This window comes from Amphibalanus amphitrite, unplaced genomic scaffold (assembly GCF_019059575.1).
Source record: "Amphibalanus amphitrite isolate SeventyFive unplaced genomic scaffold, NRLGWU_Aamphi_draft 001394F_arrow, whole genome shotgun sequence".
Taxonomy (NCBI): domain Eukaryota; kingdom Metazoa; phylum Arthropoda; class Thecostraca; order Balanomorpha; family Balanidae; genus Amphibalanus; species Amphibalanus amphitrite.
In genome coordinates this window covers 57,468-75,676 of record NW_024882887.1, presented here as the reverse complement: position 1 = coordinate 75,676, position 18,209 = coordinate 57,468, and the positions used below count along the sequence as shown (strand labels likewise).

Genomic DNA, 18,209 nt, shown 5'->3' with positions numbered 1-18,209 from the left:
TGCACATCGCCTGCTCATCGTCGATCGGATCCCGTCGGCACCGTCGTCGGCCGGGGCACCGCCTGCCCCGTCCATCGGATCCCGTCTGCACATCGTCTGCTCATCGTCGATCGGATCCCGTCGGCACCGTCGTCGACCGGGGCACCGCCTGCCCCGTCGATCGGATCCCGTCTGCACCGTCGTCGGCCGGGGCACCGCCTGCCCCGTCGATCGGATCCCGTCTGCACATCGTCTGCTCATCGTCGATCGGATCCCGTCGGCACCGTCGTCGGCCGGGGCACCGCCTGCCCCGTCGATCGGATCCCGTCTTCACATCGCCTGCTCATCGTCGATCAGATCCCGTCGGCACCGTCGTCGGCCGGGTCACCGCCTGCCCCGTCGATCGGATCCCGTCTGCACATCGCCTGCTCATCGTCGATCGGATCCCGTCGGCACCGTCGTCGGCCGGGGCACCGCCTGCCCCGTCCATCGGATCCCGTCTGCACATCGTCTGCTCATCGTCGATCGGATCCCGTCGGCACCGTCGTCGACCGGGGCACCGCCTGCCCCGTCGATCGGATCCCGTCTGCACCGTCGTCGGCCTGTGTGCCGCCTGCCCGGTCATCGGCTGGGACATCGCCTACCCATCGTCGATTGGATCCCGTCGGCACCGTCGTCGGCTGGGGCACCGCCTGCCCCGTCGATCGGATCCCGTCTGCACATTGCCTGCTCACCGTCGATTGGATCCCGTCGGCACCGTCGTCGGCTGGGGCACCGCCTGCCCCGTCGATCGGATCCCGTCTACACGTCGTCTGCTCATCGTCGATCGGATCCCGTCGGCACCGTCGTCGGCCGGGGCACCGCCTGCCCCGTCGATCGGATCCCGTCTGCACCGTCGTCGGCCTGTGTGCCGCCTGCCCGGTCATCGGCTGGGACATCGCCTGCCCATCGTCGATTGGATCCCGTCGGCACCGTCGTCGGCCGGGGCACCGCCTGCCCCGTCGATCGGATCCCGTCTGCACCGTCGTCGGCCTGTCTGCCGCCTGCCCGGTCATCGACTGGGACATCGCCTGCCCATCGTCGATTGGATTCCTACATTGATTCACCGCGTCTCTTGCGGCTACTACGGTGAGTCAGAACGAGATGGCTGAGCCGGAGGAGCGTGTTGCTCAACTTGAGCTACAACTGCAGGAGGCACTCGGGCGCATCAACGAACTGAGCGAACTGCTGGCAGAGCGAACGTCAGTCGCACCCACTCGGGATACATCTCGGTTACCAGCGGCAAGCCGAACTGAAGAGCAACTTGTTCATGTCCCGGAAGCGACCCATGCGGAGCAGCCCATGCGGGATCAGTCAAGACCTCCGGGGAGTCGGCCTGGTGAGGGATCGTCTGGGGGATTCCTTCTTCAGCAGACGTTCACCATTCCGACTTTTGGTCTGGGTGGTACTACAAGTCTGAACCAGTACTTCCAACGATTTGAAGATCACTGCTCACGCACGTATTCCGGAACTCTGGACGAAGCTCTTCCGCTTCTGCAGTCTCTCTTGGTCGGTGAAGTGGCCGAAGTGTTCTCGGCTTGCGGAGGGACCGAAACCACGTATGCAAAACTGAAGGAACGTATGCTACGTTGGGTGGCTGTCCAAACTGACCACACACAGCAGAGTACTCGAATTCGTTTCGACAATGCGAAACCAGGACCAGGAGAGGACCTTGCGCTCTTTGCCCTCCGACTGTCTTCTCTTTTCGAAGACGCCTTTCCTGGTGAGGACGTCCAATCGTCTGAGCTTCTACGAGACCGACTTTTCCAGAGCCTGCCACCTGTTATCCGGGAACAGCTGAAACTGGACATCAGATATAACAGGGCTATCCACGGCAAGACGCTGCTATGGGATCATTACCTGACGATTCTTCAGTGTAAGAAGCACACAGTAGCGGGATTAGACTCCACGGTACTGGCCGCAATGGAAGAACCGCCACGAGGAAGAGCACCTGAGAGACCGGGGATGGCAGTGGATCGAACTGCTCGCCGTTCTCAGAGGAACACGCATGATGAGTCCGGCACTCGGCGACGAAGTGAGAAGCAGCGGAATGAAAGTGTTCATAGAAGCCTTCAACGCGAATCAAGGTCTGAACAATCCATGGCCAGAGGAAAAAGCAGTGACAGATCGCGGGCGTTCTGCAGTTTCTGTGGCCGTCGTGGACATGCTGAGGACATCTGTCGACAGAAGCTTGGTCTGTGCTTTGCTTGTGGAAGCTCAGATCATCTAGTTCGAGACTGCGAATCACGTTCATTTACACGGAATCCAGGCCGACGGGAGGGAGGTGCGGAAGGTTCACAGCTCCGTCAGAGCGGGTCCGCTTCACGCGCCCGGAGGCGACCTGGAGCTGGTGCTCGATCGGAGACTCGTTCTGCAAGTGGCGACAGTTCTCGATCACCATCCCCCGTCCGTACAGTTCGATCAGATCGCCAGGGACACACAAGGCAATCGGAAAACTAGTCGGTCACACAGGCGAACCAGGGCAGCCTGCTGTGACCGAATACAGCCCTGACGGCGAACGTTTTCGTGAAGAAAGCAGCATCAACGGAGCGGACGTGTCTGTTCTGTCGCCTGTTAGACGATCGTCTTCCTTGTTGGCCGGGTCAACGTCTGCCTCGTTGCCAGCGCCGCCTGCCCAGTCGTCGAATGGATCCCGTCGGCGCCGCCGTCGACAAGAGCACCGCCTGTCCCGTCGTCGATTGGATCCCGTCGGGCTAACGTCTGCTTCGTCGCCCGCCGGGCCTGCCCTGCCGTCGCCTGCTCTGTCGCCCGCCGAGCCACCGTCTGCTCTGTCGCCCGCCGAGCCACCGTCTGCTTCGTCGCTCGCCGGGTGGCCGTCTGCCTCGCCGCCCGCCGTGTCGCCGCCTGTTCCGTCGCCCGGCGGGCCGCCGCCTATCTCGCCCGCCGGGTCACCGCCTGCCCCGTCGTCGGCCGGACTGCGGCCCGCCCCGTCGTACGCCGGGCCACCGTCTGCTCTGTCGCCCGCCGGGCCACCGTCTGCTTCGTCGCTCGCCGGGTGGCCGTCTGCCTCGCCACCCGCCGTGTCGCCGCCTGTCCCGTCGCCCGTCGGGCCGCCGCCCGTCTCACCCGCCGGGTCACCGCCTGCCACGTCGTCGGCCGGGTTGCGGCCCGCCCCGTCGTATGCCGGGCCACCGTCTGCTCTGTCGCCCGCCGGGCCACCGTCTGCTTCGTCGCTCGCCGGGTGGCCGTCTGCCTCGCCACCCGCCGTGTCGCCGCCTGTCCCGTCGCCCGTCGGGCCGCCGCCTATCTCGCCCGCCGGGCCGCCACCCGTCTCGCCCGCCGGGTCATCGCCTGCCCCGTCATCCACCGGACCACGACCTGCCCCGCCATCGACCGGGATATCGTGTGCTCAGGGGACTCAAGAAAGAACGCATCTAAACACCTGCAACGCCAGTGAAGTTGACCCTGTCTCAAGCCTGCTTACCGTTGACGAACACAATCCTACAGATGACTGTGATGGTGATGCACCCGACTCGACGAACGCTTCCGTCTTCACTTCTGCTATTTCATCTCCGTCTATTTTGCGAGTTTCCGTTCAGCTGAATTCAGAAAACGTGGAGGCGGTGTTGGACAGTGGGTCGGGCAGAACAATCATTGGAAGTAAGTTTGTGGATGTGGATTTTATGACCCCAAGTGATGAAGTGGTAAGAGCTGTTGGCAACAGTGCTCTGCCAGCCCTTGGCCGAGTATGCCTTCCAGTGAATATGCACGGAATCGAACTCCAATTGGATTGTTTGGTGTTGGACAGCAGCAAGTGCCCTGTCGAACTTATCATCGGGAGAGATGCCATGCAGCAACACGGCCTCTGCCTGGACATGAATAGAAACGCTGTTTCTGGGTCTCGGAAGGATCGATCTCGATGGACACTATACTTACCACTCGGAAAGAAGGAGTCTTGTGTATTGTTCATGACTGATGTACCGTGTGTGGCGGTACGAGAAACCCGAGTGACGAAGCGAGACACAGCCGTACTAGGTTGTTCAGCCGTCCTCCCTGCTGCGTGTAGCTCATGCGAGATCAATTCCCGTCCTCTTGTCTTTGCTGGTCGTGTGGACGCGTCAAGTGACCTAGAGTTCGTCTCGGGTATCTTTGATCCAACCAACCCGCGTGTCCTCGTATCCAACCGGGGAATGGCTTCAGAATCAGTGCGTAAGGGTTCTATTCTCGGTTACCTGGACTCCGCCGCGGACAGCGCCCTGGACGTGGAGGGAAGCGTGCCGGTGTACTCTTCTACAGCATCCACAGACGGGATCGAGCCCGATGGTTCCTGTCCCTCGGCCTCCGACATACCGGGTCTCTCTGAAGATCAGCGAGCGGCGGTACAGGAGATCTTCGAACGTCACTCAACAGTGTTCATGCGCTCGGATGCGGATGCGCTCCAGTCGTTGATGACACCACATCGTATTGAGTTGACTGATGATACGCCCATTTACATCAGACCACGGAAGATGTCTGCCCCAGTTGCGGACGAAGTCGAGCGTCAGTGTCTAGACTTGGAGCGTCTCGGCATCATTGAGCGATGTGAATCTTCTTGGAATGCTCCCATCGTCCCAATCCGAAAAAAGGATGGCACATTGCGACTGTGCATTGACTATCGCCGGCTAAACCAGAAGACTGTAACAACCAGATTTCCCATGCCAGAGGTCAACGATACTGTTTTTGGGACTCATCACGGAGTGCAGTGGTTCAGTGCACTGGACATCTCCAAGGCATATTATCACCTCCCTCTGGAGGAAGAGTCACGTGACTACACTGCATTCAGCACACCCAGGGCCCATTGGAGGTTTCGACGCCTTCCTTTTGGATTAAAGAATGCCCCAGCACAATTTCAAAAGGAAATGCAGACGATTCTTCACGGATTTGCACGTGAGAAGCTTGTCGTATATCTAGATGATATTCTTCTGAAGGAGACTACGTTTGAAAAGCATGTGCAGCTGGTCGACGACGTTCTTACGGCGCTCGGATCCCAGGGAATCAAGCTGAACGGACGCAAGTGTACTTGGTTTCAACCAGAAGTGAAGTTCTTGGGACACATCATTAGTTCATCGGGTCTTCGGAAGTCACCGGAGTACGTGGACCAGATCCAGCGACTGGATAAACCGCGAACGGTTCACCAGCTGCGACAGTTCTTGGGAATAGTGAATTACCAGCGGAAGTTCGTAAAGGACTGCTCTACAATCGCCAAACCTCTGTCTGCACTGACAGGCTTACCTGCAAAGACTGTTCTGACCTGGACTGATGAGATGATTGAGTCATTCGAACAGCTGAAGTCCGACATGCAAGCTGATATAACACTCGCGTTCCCCGATTACAGACCTGATGCAAGTCCTCTCTGTCTGTGGGTGGATGCCTCTGCTATCGGTGCTGGAGCGTGCTTAACTCAAGAGCAGGACGGACAGCCCAGATTCATTGCTTTTGCCTCGATGACCTTCACCAGCGCGCAAAAGAACTACTCAGTAACTGGTCGTGAGCTTGCTGCTCTTCGCTGGGGAGTCAAGACATTCCACTCATTCTTGTGTGCTGTTCATTTTAAAATCTACACTGACCACCAGGCACTGATGTACCTCCACAACATGCGGCTCGTCAACCATCGTCTTGCCCGCACCGTGGAAGAACTTGCTGATTACAACTACGAAATTATCTACGTCCCTGGACAATCAAACTTCGCCGCAGATCTCCTGTCACGGATGCAAGTGTCCTCAGCAACAGCCGCTGGGACCTACCAGAACGAAGAACTGCCAGACGGTCTTCGTCTTCGGTACCGTCCTGAAGGCGGTGGAAACTCTCTGGTGGATTGTCTTCGACACTGGATGACTGAGAGAGATGGGTTCCCTGCAGACGGTGGGGACATTCGCCGGAGGCTGGTAGATGAGGCCCTTCGGAGCCCCGCTAAGTATGGCTTCCGGCTCGATCGGTTATCTCGACAGTCTCTGAGGCTGATGCGGTTTTCAGGACAACCTCTGGCGATGGATATGCTCACCGTGGCAGCAGCCATGTACAAAGTAAAAATTGTCGTTCATTTTGGCCCAACTAACCCGATGACCTTCACTGATGACTGTCGTTCAGCGAATGATATCCTGCACCTACAATGCCTTGGGGGCATTCACTTCAATCTCCTTCAGTCGTACCTGGAGACCGACAAAACGCAACTGACCGCTGCGAGCGTTGCGAGTTGTCGAGTCTCTGCAAGGAGTGTGGAGGAGACACCAGTCACGGCATCTCAGGTTGATGACACGACGTCCTCCAACTCGTCCTGCAAGAAGTTGAAGCCAAGCTGCGACCATGACCAGCACACTCAGTGTACCATCACAGCGTTCTGCAATGGGGTGCCGCTGTGTGGATTACTGGATACCGGTGCGGCCATCGGCATGATAAGTGCCAGTGCATTGCGGCTCATTTCATCTCATGATCCTGGCATCGCCATCCAGAGAGTTAGCATACCCATCATAGGCCTGTGTGGGCAAGCACGGTGCGAGAGGCTCATCCACGCACAAGTCGGTATGCCGTCACATGCTCCAGTGGCCATGGTTCTCCTCGTTGACGAGGCCGATTCCTTCGGCCATTGTCTACTCCTCGGTGCTGACTTCATTCGGACTGTCGGCATCTGCCTAGATTTCGCGAGTCTTCAAATTCGACTGGGTGGGAGTGAAGTAAGCATGTTCGCCGATCCTGACGCTCAGAGGGCTGCCGCTGTCAGCTACACTGTTGACATGGGAGTCCCTACTACATCGTCTATTCGGGAGCATCAGGCCTCCAGTGACCAGCTGAAGGAGTTGAAGACGCATGTCGAACAGACAACCCCGCCTGGTCGTCTGCCTGAGAGCCTGAAATGTTTCAAGAAGCACATGGATCATTTGCAGCTGAGGGATGATTTACTTGTCTTCGACCACCCGGACAATGGTCCATTGCCGGTTATCTCGCGGTCATGGCTGGTCGAGTTGGTGTTTCACGCGCATGAAGATATGGCACACATCGGAAGAGATAAGCTGCTCGATCTTTTTGGTCAACGGCTCTTCGCGCCTGGACTTCAGTTGGTGATCTCAGACATTGTACGGACCTGCCAGCGCTGTCAGCTTTACAAACCATCGCCTCAATTACACCCACCTCCCGTGAAGAAGATAGAGTGTCAGTCGCCATTTGAGTTGGTGGCAGTCGATGTCGTCATGTTCCCTCGCTCAGGAAGAGGTCACCTGGGATGTCTGGTGGCGGTGGACCACTGTTCCAAGTGGGCAGTGGCAGTGCCTTTGCGATCCAAATCAGCAGCAGCGGTGGCACGTGCGTTTCATCATCGTGTTCTGCCAGCTCTTCTGAAGGTTCCTCAGCGGGTGCTGTCTGATAATGGTCCGGAGTTTCGTGGCATGGAATTTGAATCCGTCCTGAGCGACTGGAAGATTCAGCACGCGTACAGCACGCCTTACCATCCCGAGGGTAACGGTGCAGTGGAGCGTTGCAACAGGACGATTGGTCAGTCACTTCGCTTACTGACGGACTCCGCTGGTGACTGGGACCTGCACCTCGCCAAGGCTATGACAACGTACAACAACACCAAGCATGCAGAAATCGGTACGTCACCTGCGGCCCTCCTACTTGATGCGAGAAATGCGGACACAGAGTCGCGTGTCGCCTCTGATGAAGGGCAGGATGTGTGGAAGGCAGGCCATCCGAAGTTTAAGCCATTCCGAATCGGAGACCGTGTGAAAAAGACGGTCCAGCTACCTGGACATCGCCTCGAAAACAAGTTCGAAGCACGTTATATTGGTCCACTGACTGTATCTGAAGTGGCTGAAAGTGGTGTTACTTACCTCGTGAAGACGGATGATGGTGTTGAACGGAGGGCTCATCACTCACAGCTCCGTACTTACTATGATGCACCGGCTTACCTCAAGCAACTGCTACATCGCCGTACCTCGAAGGATGTCATCACTGCCGCAGGACCAGCGGTGGCGTCGGGCTCCCAGCCGGATCCGTCACAGATAATTCGTGCTGGAGTTCTGACTCCAACTGGAGTCGGTGAGGCTCCGACTGGACAACGTCTTGTTCGTGCAGCTACTCGGCCGATGCTTCAGCATCACGATCGGACGCAGTCTGCCACTCTGCGACGCAGCTGCCTTCGAGATCCCGCCTCATCGCGAAGAAGTCAGCGGGTGCGTTTTGAGATGAACGAAGATGGAGCGAGCAGGGGGCCATTGCACAGTAGCCCATTCTTCCGACGGTCGAGGCGCGTGCGTGACCGTGGACGGCGGGCGGCGGCACTTGGCGATGGGGGTTCCGACGAAACATGTCCTTCGGCATCTCCAACTTCGTAAAGTTCGTAAAACCCTTAGTTCCGATGACCGCCCCGGCTGCTGTTGTTATACATACATGGAAGCTTTGTCTGAATGTTTCTCTTTACTACGGGTGAAGTTGCTCTGTTGATGATGCCGTACATTGACTGTGATGGCGGGTGAAAAGTGTTTCTTTTGTTGCGCTTCTCGTTGCGATTTGTGTGGTTTGGCGAGTTCCGCAAGATGATATGACACGCGCGCCAGTTTTGTTGGTTGTTTTGTTTGTCCGCGCGACTTGGTGTAGAGGGGGGCAGTGTACCCGTATGTGCGTTTATGTTACACCGCGTCGCTGCGGTGTCCGAGTCGAGTCGGGGCTGACCTGACCTCGCCCCTGCGGGCGCCCTGCCCTCCGCCGGAGCCTGACCTCGCCCCTGCGGAGGTTACCGCCGCGGGGCACCGGCTGACCGCTGACTGCGGCGGCCGGCGGGGGGGGCGGGCATTCGGGGACGGAGCCGGAGCGTGACGGTCGTGCGGTTTTCGTGTCCGAGTGCTCACAAGCGGTGAAAATACAGTGTGCCTTTTTCAAGAACTTTATGTTGACTCTGGCGGCGCTCCGCTAACAATGTGACCAAAAAAATTTATAAAGGCTATGATAGGTTGGCCGGAAATGACGTCAGTCATGTTCTGCCGTTTTCGACCCAAAAAAGGGTTTCGCGGGAAGAGCTGTGAGGCCTATAGCTTTGCAAATACAGAAAAATGATAAATACATAAAAGCTGTAGAATCGACAGGGCTACAAAACTGCTATTTCGGATTTTTGAAATTTTTGGATTTTGACCCCCAAAAATCAAAAAAATAAATATTTTGGATATAATAATCGAAAAATCCGAAAAGTTTTTTGAATTTCGCAAAAACCGGAATATATGTGATAGTCCTTACCGCCTTCCATCCACATACCAAATTTGAGATTGATACCTCTTTTTTTGGCGAAGTTATAGCGAAAAAACTGTTCAAAATTGATGACGTCAAATTTTCAAACTCAATTTTTAGAAATTCTAGACCCCGTAGCGCAAAACAAAGACCACCATTAGACTCCCCGTGACGAGCTGCATCGAATCGATACCCATTTTATGAAAAACTATCAATTTTAAAATTTGACATTTTTTGGCCTGACCTTGACCTGAACTTCACCAGAAAGTGACCTAAGCCGTACCTGATAGTCTTATAACCAACACCATTGAGTTGGAAATGAAAAATTGGCCATAAAACATGCATCACACAACCTTAGTAAAGTTGGGCTCATGTGACCTGACCTGTGACCCTTGGTGACCTGACCTGTGACCTGACCTGGTATTGTCAGTGACCTCTAATAGCAACATATCTACTAGGCAACTGACGCCCTATCGCTGATTCTCGACAAAATGCGTTTTCCTCGGTGTTATAGCGCATTCCCTAGAAGACCCGTGAACGGTGAAACATTTCATCTTTGACCTGACCTGTGACGTCATCGGTGACCCCGAGGTCAATGAAATTTGGTTTCCTTCAACAAATTTGACAGGCCTTTCGAACGCCGTTTGAATTTTGCGGATCCGTCCAGTAGTTTCAGAGATACGAGGGGGGGGGGCAAAAAATAGCCCCCCCCCCCCCCACCAGGTCGCGTTATAAACAGACCCCACCAGGGCGCGGGTTAACGGCTGGTGAAAGATGTAGGTTAAAGGCATGACTCGCTTGCTAATTAAGAAAATAGTTTCACGTTAAAAATTGATGGGACTTCATTCGATTGTGTCTGTCTGTGTGTCTCAGGTACACCAGCTCGGGTGGCAGCAGCGTGCTCCGGTTCACCCTGGGGTCGCCAGAGTACGCGGTTATCGGGTGCACCAGCAGCAACGCCGTCGGACTCCAGAGACGACCGTGTCTCTTCCAGATGCTCCCAGCAAGTCAGTGTCCCTTAGGCTAAACATCAAAAACACTTCCTGATTCATCGTAAATGCATGCCTATTGTACGACAAGGAATGTGCTGGCGTGGCTCGCCAAAGGGGTCTATGTGAAATGCTCCAAATAACACGACCAGTCACTTTATCCTATTGTCCGTGAAAAATAATGCGAAGTTCAATGGCGAGCTCTCACACGCTTCAGGCATAAAAGCTTCTTTCTAATGGTGAAATCGACGTCTCGTATAGTTCGGTTGTCTGTAAATCTTTCCAATGAATGCCAAGTAGAGCATTGCGAAGTTTCTTGTCGCTTTAAATACCACACTTCCCAGCAGAACACTCGTTGGACTCGTTCCACAGAGTAGAAGTGTTCTTTCTTCAGACGTTTGACGGTTGATTTGTAAAAGGTTTCAAAGTGGCGCTGAACTTGAGATGAGGCACCGTTGTAGTTACCCAACTTACAACAAGACAACTTTTCGAGCCTTTCATGCCTAACAAAGTGTCTGTATCGAAATTCCACTTGTGTCAATCTCGGTTTACTCTAGTGCTGTTAAGTCGTCCGCTGTCAAATTGTTTCTCCATTATTTCCTCAATTTCCTCACCTTGTGAACTGAGTGCGGCATTAGATTCATTGTGGTTGACTCATGCCGGGCACCCTTTGTGGCATGGCCGACACGCACTATTTTTAGACCATGTCGTTTATATCCCTTAATTTCATTGTGCTCTCGGTCTTTATGGCCTTTCAAGTTTCATTTCCATCAAATGACATGCTCTTTCGCAAGTTCTAAAGACAAAGCATAACATTGCAAGATTATCTGTTGCTAAGAGGCTAACAGTGCCGGCTTGTGACTACCAGAAGCACCCATTTAGACGGTTTTAAACTCAAAGATGTTTTCTTTTATCTAGCTGTGAATACCGCCCACCCTCTATTGCAGGCCACTATCGTTATTAATTACGCGTTGTATCGCTCGCTGTCCAGGCCTGCCGGAGCGGCTGCGTCAGTGTGAGGTGCACAACCAGACGGTCACATCGTTCGAGATCGGTTGTCAGAAGGGCTCCGACGGCGGACTTCAGCAGGTGTTCGCCCTGGTGGTCTGGCAGGATCAGGACAGACAGGTGGGTCGCGCATCCATCCCTCAGCACACTGTGCCCTGGTTCGTTGGCTGTCTGACAGGACCAGAACAGACAGGTGGGCCGGACACCTCCTTCCCATTACTAGCTGCCCTAGTTGCTTGCTACGAGCAGGACTGACGGGTGGGCCGTGCAGTGTGTACCCCTTGCAACCCTTCACTTCAAGCGAAAAATTATGTAAACTCAGCAATGCCCTGAAGGGAAAACAGAGCTTTAAATTGCAAATTTTGCTAAGGCTGAACTTTCGTTTCCAACGTTACCTCACAATTCTACGGAATGCTGCTAAAGCTCTATAGCTGTCATCATATCAGAGCCTGGTGACTGGCGACAGCAAAGATTGGTGTTGATGTGTGCTGGTCCCTCTGTCTCCACAGCTGGTCCGGAACGTCAGCTCGAGCACGCCGTACTTCCGTGTGACGGAGCTGTCTGCCGGCACCAACTTCACTGCCGAGCTGTACGCCGTGAACGGCAAGGGCCGCGGTCGGATCACCCGACTGCAGGTGCCCACACTGGAACTGACCGCGGACAGAGTCGGTGAGTTGACACGGATGGAGTCGTAGAGTTCAGGGGGTGGATTATAAAATCAGAGAGTATTTTATAATACTCTCTGTCACGCTGCCGATGAGTGTCCGTGAGAGGGGTGTTGATACGGGCAGATGACCGGTGAGTTGTTGCACAACCGTCCCTTCAGGATCCCTCCGCTCCTTGAAACATTTTCTCTCGTGTTCTGGGCTGTGCGGTGATCGGTAACCGGTGAAGGAACTCTGTTGGGGTCTGGGGACAAATTCCCGGAGTAGCTGTTTAGCGTGACTCGGTGACCTGTCCCCCGGGATGGGCTGAGCCGCGGGGTGCGTCAATTGATTGTCTTCTTAGTTCTCACGACTCATATTTTTCTCTCACCAATGTCCTGAAGGGAAAACAGAGCTTGTGGTCCTTTAATGGTCCTTTTTGGTCTGAATGTTTGCAATAGACAAAGCAATAACAAAGTTACAGCCTATAGAATAACGTCCGGGATTGTGACGAAAGGCATGCGTCGGAAGTATGGGTGGGTGAGTCAAAACGTCCAAGTCTATGACAGATCCAACTGTCGGGCTGCAGAGGGGGAGGCAATTGCGACCGGTGACGGGGGTCGCGCCGACGTCCCGATCTTCCCATTGCATGTCCGTATACGACGCCCCGTCGCGCTACCAGACGACCCTCGGCCGGGTTATGGCCGAGTTATCGACACCGTAAAAGCTCGGAGCAGCCTGATATTTTCTGCCGCTCACCGGGCCACCCAGATGAGGAAATCGGCCCAGAGCGGCAACGCAGGCTCTGAGGTTGTACATACGCGCGTCGGGTCAGGGGCCGTGCAAGGGTTGATGAACCGGTACTTGTTTTATAGCATCAATCTCCGTGGGAAGAGAAGGGGCTGAACAGGACTGAGAGAGACAGTACGGGCTGAAGTATAGTTACCGTAAATTCCCACAGCTTTGGTGTTTTGAACACTGGCGGTGTCTGGCGGTGTATGCCAGTGTCTGACGATGTATTTTAGTGCTCGTATCCGAACTCCGGCGGTATCTGACGTTGTTTGGTGTCTGTGCAGCCTACAGCGTGGCTCCTGCGGCCGCCCCGGTGGCCGCTCTCCTCTCGGGCTCGATACTGGCCACCCTTCTTCTACTTCTGCTGCTCGCTGGCGCGCTAGTCACCGTGAGGAGAAGAGCGGCCAGCGGCCGACGTCACGCTGCCGCCCCCGTCACCACGCCGCCCGACAAACCGACAGAGAGTCACCAGCACATTACTGTTGGACCGGACATCGTCCCGGCAGGTCAGTCAGCTGTCTCATCTTTGGTGAGGGACCATGGGAATAGTGCTGTGGTCCATCTGCTTTTGTTGTGAGTTATCACCGTCTCATGGAGTAGGTATGACAGGTATGCGCTCAATGTGGTGGCATTACCTGATTACCTGGCATTATCTTACATGAATGGGCTGCCAGCCTCAATGACCGAATGTGTCGTTGAGTGATGTGTCGCTGTGGTCGCTGTTTCACTGTGTCCAGGGCAGTGTGTCGCTGATCGACTGTGACCAGTGTGTCTCTGTGACTGTGTGCCGCTGTGACCGGTGTGTCGCTGACCGGCGACTCGCTGTGACTGCTGTCTCGCTGTCCCCGATCTCTCTGTCACGCAGTCGCCGTGAATGGACTGACACTTTGACAGACCTAGATTTCTGCGCGGCACTCCCAGCGCTCTGGCCGCTGTGTCTCCGCCCAAGCGCACCGGTGGCGGTCCCCGCGGATTTCCAGCCAATCTGAGCCGCTGTCAGACGGAAAAATTGGCCACTGACTTCCGGTGGCCAGTCGATAAGCGGAGGCGCCCTGACAGACCGGCTGCGGGCGCACCGGTGCCGGCTGCGGGAGCACGGACAGATCAGCTGCGGGAGCATCGGTGCCGGCTGTGGACGCATTGTTTGGACAGTGCTTTGCCAGTTGCACATGGGCGCCCTAACATTGTGACAGCGTGACAGCGAGTCGACAGCCGTCAGTGGTTCCCCGACAGCCTGTCTTTGGACGTCTTGACAGCGATGTGTCTAAACCGCTCACCAATGGGCATTGTCGAACTCATTTCAGACTCAACCTACATACCTCAGTTTTCTTTCAGTTATTACTTACGACTTCTTATTATTGAAAAACTGCCTCGCTTACATGTGACGCTAAGCATGGTAAGCTGCGATGCATCCTTATACTTGGTCAACTATTCACACATAGAGCTCACCAGCTCACCAGTTGGTAATGTTTTTGGATTAGGCGACACGACCGTCTTTGTAGCCCTCTTTACAGTCATCAGTTGATCTATTGTAATTACGCCGGACAAACAGCACTTATTTTTGTTGTCTCAAAATTGTTTCCACTAAATTACCAGCCAACTTCTTTATCAACCAGTAGGGAACAAAAAGCCTAAAAGAACAAGAAGGAAAACAAGGAGGAACATTTGTCAACATCGTCAGTTCGCGCTGCGGACGCCTTGACTTTTCACGTCTCACATCAAATCGCAAGAGCTATGATTTGAACGCAAATTTGTCTTGTCGTATTCAAATGTCGTCTCAGCCAGCGGCGGCTCGGACCGCTGCAGCTCGCATTTAAATGACATCTGGCGATGAGTGTCGTCTCGTCGGCTGGGTATATAGAGCTCAGCTCGTCTGTCCGTCTGTCGGTGGTCTGTGCTGGCGGTCAGTCGGCGCTCCCTGCGGGGGACTGCCGCCACACCGGTGTCCCAGGGGAGCTCCTGAGCGGCGAGCGGCGGCGCGGCGCGGCCGGTCGCCGGACGGGAGCTCAGCTGGTGTCAGAGATTGGCCGCCGCCGCTCTGAGCTCACCGGCTGCCCCAGAGAGCAGTGTGTATCGATTCAGCGGCCGTGTGACCGCCGGCATCGAGTCGGGCCGCCGCGTCGACCAGGGGCGGCGGGCGGGCGTAACACCGGGCCTGTCCGCTCATAGACGGGACAGGGAACCCACCTCCGGTTACAGACGGGACAACGGGATTCCGCAGCTCGTTAGTGAGACAGGACAACGGGATCCAGCGGTCCGTTCACAGACAAGACAACGGAATTCCACGGTCCGTTCACGAGACAGGACACTGGGACTAACCGTTCGTCCACTGGCAGGACAGTTGACGGACGGTTTGCGAGACAGATATGATGGGATCCATCGCTCATCCACAGAAATAGGCAGTCGGACCCGTGATTTGTCCTCAGCACGAACACTGCGGCCTCGAATAATTAGACAATGCTCCAGACATGTTTGGTTTCACGGACCGTGTAGCACACTGGCGTAATTTAGATGGACCAATGCATTGCCGTAGACTGACATGAATTAACGGACTAATTTAACGATCCGTTCGGCTCACGTTAACGAACAACGGTCGTAAATGGGCGCGGTTTAGCAAACTAATGACGACACTGTGCTAGCTTCAGACTGCTTTTTCAGCCCAGAGAAGTTATCATTACCGGCGGTTGAGGAATAGCTTCAAACGTCATGACTCACAAGCATTCCTCCCCTCACAATCAACGCTGGTGAAGCCGTGTAATTTTCCTTTTTTACCACATCACAGAGTAGTAAAATAGTGTATTTAGCTACCATTAGATGGACATTGGACAGATGGTAAGCTTTTGTCGTGTTCCCTATACAATTCTGTCGTATCTCATCTGCCGGGTACCACCAACTGACCGAAGCTGTCTCTCCGCAGATCGGGAGGTGACCGGCCGGCCACTGACCGCCTCTCTGGTCGGCTCCTGTCTGCCTGACACGGACGTGGCGTCTCCCTACTACAGGGTCAGTGCACCCCCTGCACGCACGTGCCACTTCGCGCAGTATTGAGCAGTGATCCCAGTCTCACCATCGGGGTTTCGTAGGAAGTGTAAAATTAAATTACGCCGCCGGCCACCGCAAAATTGAGTATCGCCTTCCGGACAGAGCTGTCGCACAGTGAATAAATGTGAGCTAAAAGTTATGAGCATCGCCAATCACTATGGCAAGGGAGGCGACATTTTGATGTATGCTTGCGTGTATGTCACTTGCTCTTCTTTATGATGGTTCACTCTATTCTCCTTTCCAGCTCCTTACATCATAACCTACATCCTCTCACATCTTCTGTGAGAAAATTGAAATGATAGCACGTTTTCGCGCACATCCTGTCTGTCTGTCTGTCTGTTGTATGTCGCAGTCTCATCGGCGGTTTCCGTCTGTGATTTAACTATGTGACCTTTTAAAAGTTTGTGTTTCTGTGATCAGTGATCAGCTTTGACCCGTTAACTCGTATGACCTTTGATATCGAAGAACATTTGTGATCTCTGGCCTCTATGACCTCTGGCCATTTGCAACCTCTGTGACCTCTTTGAACCCTTCGACCTCCTAGAACCTATATGACTTCGGTGACCGTTTGTAACCATCTGTGACTTCAGTGACCATTTATATGTGCCGCCCTCCTCAGAAGCGATTGCAGACGGCAATCGACAGCGTCGAGCTGCCGCGCTCTCGGCTGGTGGCGGGGGCGGCCGAGCCGCCGGAGCCGCCGCCGCCGCCCACGCCGCCGCCCCCGCCCGTGCTGGTCGGAGATCGGATCACCTTTACACGCTGCAGCCACCGGCAGAGTTTTGTATGACGCGCCGGTCGCTGAGAGGGGCGGGCTGTACCTGCCGGGGAGACGACCGGACCTCAGGTGAACTGGGACTGTTACAACGGGTGAAACGGACCATGACTGTGTGTTAGAAGAGAGGTGGACCGCGGGTGTGTTGGGAACGGGACCGGACCATGGGAAGGACCACGGACCGGACCACCGGACCAGACTACAGGTATGCCAGTAACGGCTCCCAAATGTTTGTCAGCGGACCGTTTGAAAGTATGTGTATGTTCTGTTATGGGATGGGGTGACGGTGGTCCGACCAGTCGCAGTATGTGGTCGAGACGGTGAGGGTACGCCATTGGCAAAGGCCACGTACCGGACGCGCGGACGCGCAGTGTAAGTGTGGTATGCGTCAAACTACCGTTCTCGGATCGTTGTGCCGGTTGGCAGCGAGGAGTGTCCATCGCTGACCCGATAAAAGACCCTGAACCGCCACTAGACTCGCCACTAAAATGGCCTGCCGTCGCCGCCAAACGCTGCGGAATGTTGGCTAGATCCGCGTCGTTCTGCGTAGCGAGGCGTATCAAACTTTCACTAAATGCAATACATTGATCCAGGTCGCTGTTACAGCGGTCCGGGTTGCTGGCTCAGACCAGGGCCGTATGTACCCAGTCGGCCGACTCTGCCAGTGACGGAAAGGGGCCGAGCGAGTGGTGGGCGCTAACTAAAGCAGCTATTCTTTATCCGTGTTTAATAACTGTGGCTAATGGAATGTTGAATGTCATGTGTCGTTTGAAACTGTTACCGTGAGCTATGGAGGGGATTATGTCATGTTATTATCAGTCACCTCATCACTCACATTTGATCGGAAGGGTCCACAAGCTTTCCGAATCTGAATTAAAGTACGTAACTTCATACTGCTGTTGCAATTTCGCAAAATACTCATCAAATATGTTTTCTATCATTCTACGCATGGTTGAAGTTACAAGAATAAATGTTGTTCAGAGACACGGGGGCTTTGTTGCATGCCATGACCTTTGCAGTTACTTGAATATTTGTATGTTGGTGAACTTAAGCCCTAGTGTAAAGACGAAGAAACCAGACAGAACCAGACCTTTGCAATTACTACCGAATAGCAAACGTTGCCGGGTTACTGAAATGATGAAAAATATGCTCTACGTGGCAATGCATAACGGAGGTGCGATGTTCTCAAGTTTCTATTTCGGAGTTGAGGCCTTTGGTCCGTTCGATCACACAACCTACCGTTGAAGGTCAACGATAAAATAATGAATGAAACTGATCATTATGTACCATGAGTGATAATTCACGATCCATATCCATCAATCCATAAACGGCACGGCTGGCGATCTTGTGAATGTGGCGAAAGATTCGCCATTTCATTTCACTGGAAGTCCTAAGCACGGCCTAAGCTAAAAGTTATATGGCAGACTGTTCATGAGCCACGATCGAAACCATGTGGAAGAAAAGGAAAGGCTCTCCCCTTCCACCATACACATGCAGAATATCTCAGAGAGGAATAGCGGCTGGTAGTTCACTTCCACCTGCTCACGCTTCCAGTACATATAGTTCGAGATGCTCCGTAAAGCCGACCAGCTTCCAGCCCCGCGGCCACTTCTGACGGGCTCTTGAACGATCAATTTCAATGGCTGTCCAGTCCAGACACCCAGATAAAAAGGCTTGCTGCTTCCTCTCGTAAACACTAAACTGCCCAAGACGAGCAGTCTTTCCGTT

At 54.4% G+C, this 18,209-nt stretch overlaps 2 protein-coding genes across 2 annotated transcripts in view; both read left to right on the top strand.

The window, feature by feature from the left end:
- The window catches only part of LOC122372738 (synaptogenesis protein syg-2-like), a 69,796-nt gene extending 52,331 nt beyond the window's left edge, over positions 1-17,465 (top strand). The window contains exons 11-16 of the mRNA XM_043350270.1: positions 10,105-10,238; positions 11,212-11,348; positions 11,738-11,897; positions 12,949-13,170; positions 15,582-15,667; positions 16,326-17,465. Of these exons, the coding sequence (XP_043206205.1) occupies positions 10,105-10,238; positions 11,212-11,348; positions 11,738-11,897; positions 12,949-13,170; positions 15,582-15,667; positions 16,326-16,496 (910 nt within the window). The 3' untranslated portion in view covers positions 16,497-17,465. The remainder of the gene's footprint in view (positions 1-10,104; positions 10,239-11,211; positions 11,349-11,737; positions 11,898-12,948; positions 13,171-15,581; positions 15,668-16,325) is intronic.
- LOC122372740 lies at positions 489-2,612 on the top strand. The gene has a single exon (XM_043350274.1). The coding sequence runs from the start codon at positions 1,123-1,125 to the stop codon at positions 2,476-2,478; it is 1,356 nt and encodes a 451-aa protein (XP_043206209.1). The 5' UTR covers positions 489-1,122; the 3' UTR covers positions 2,479-2,612.
- Positions 17,466-18,209: the final 744 nt, after the last annotated feature.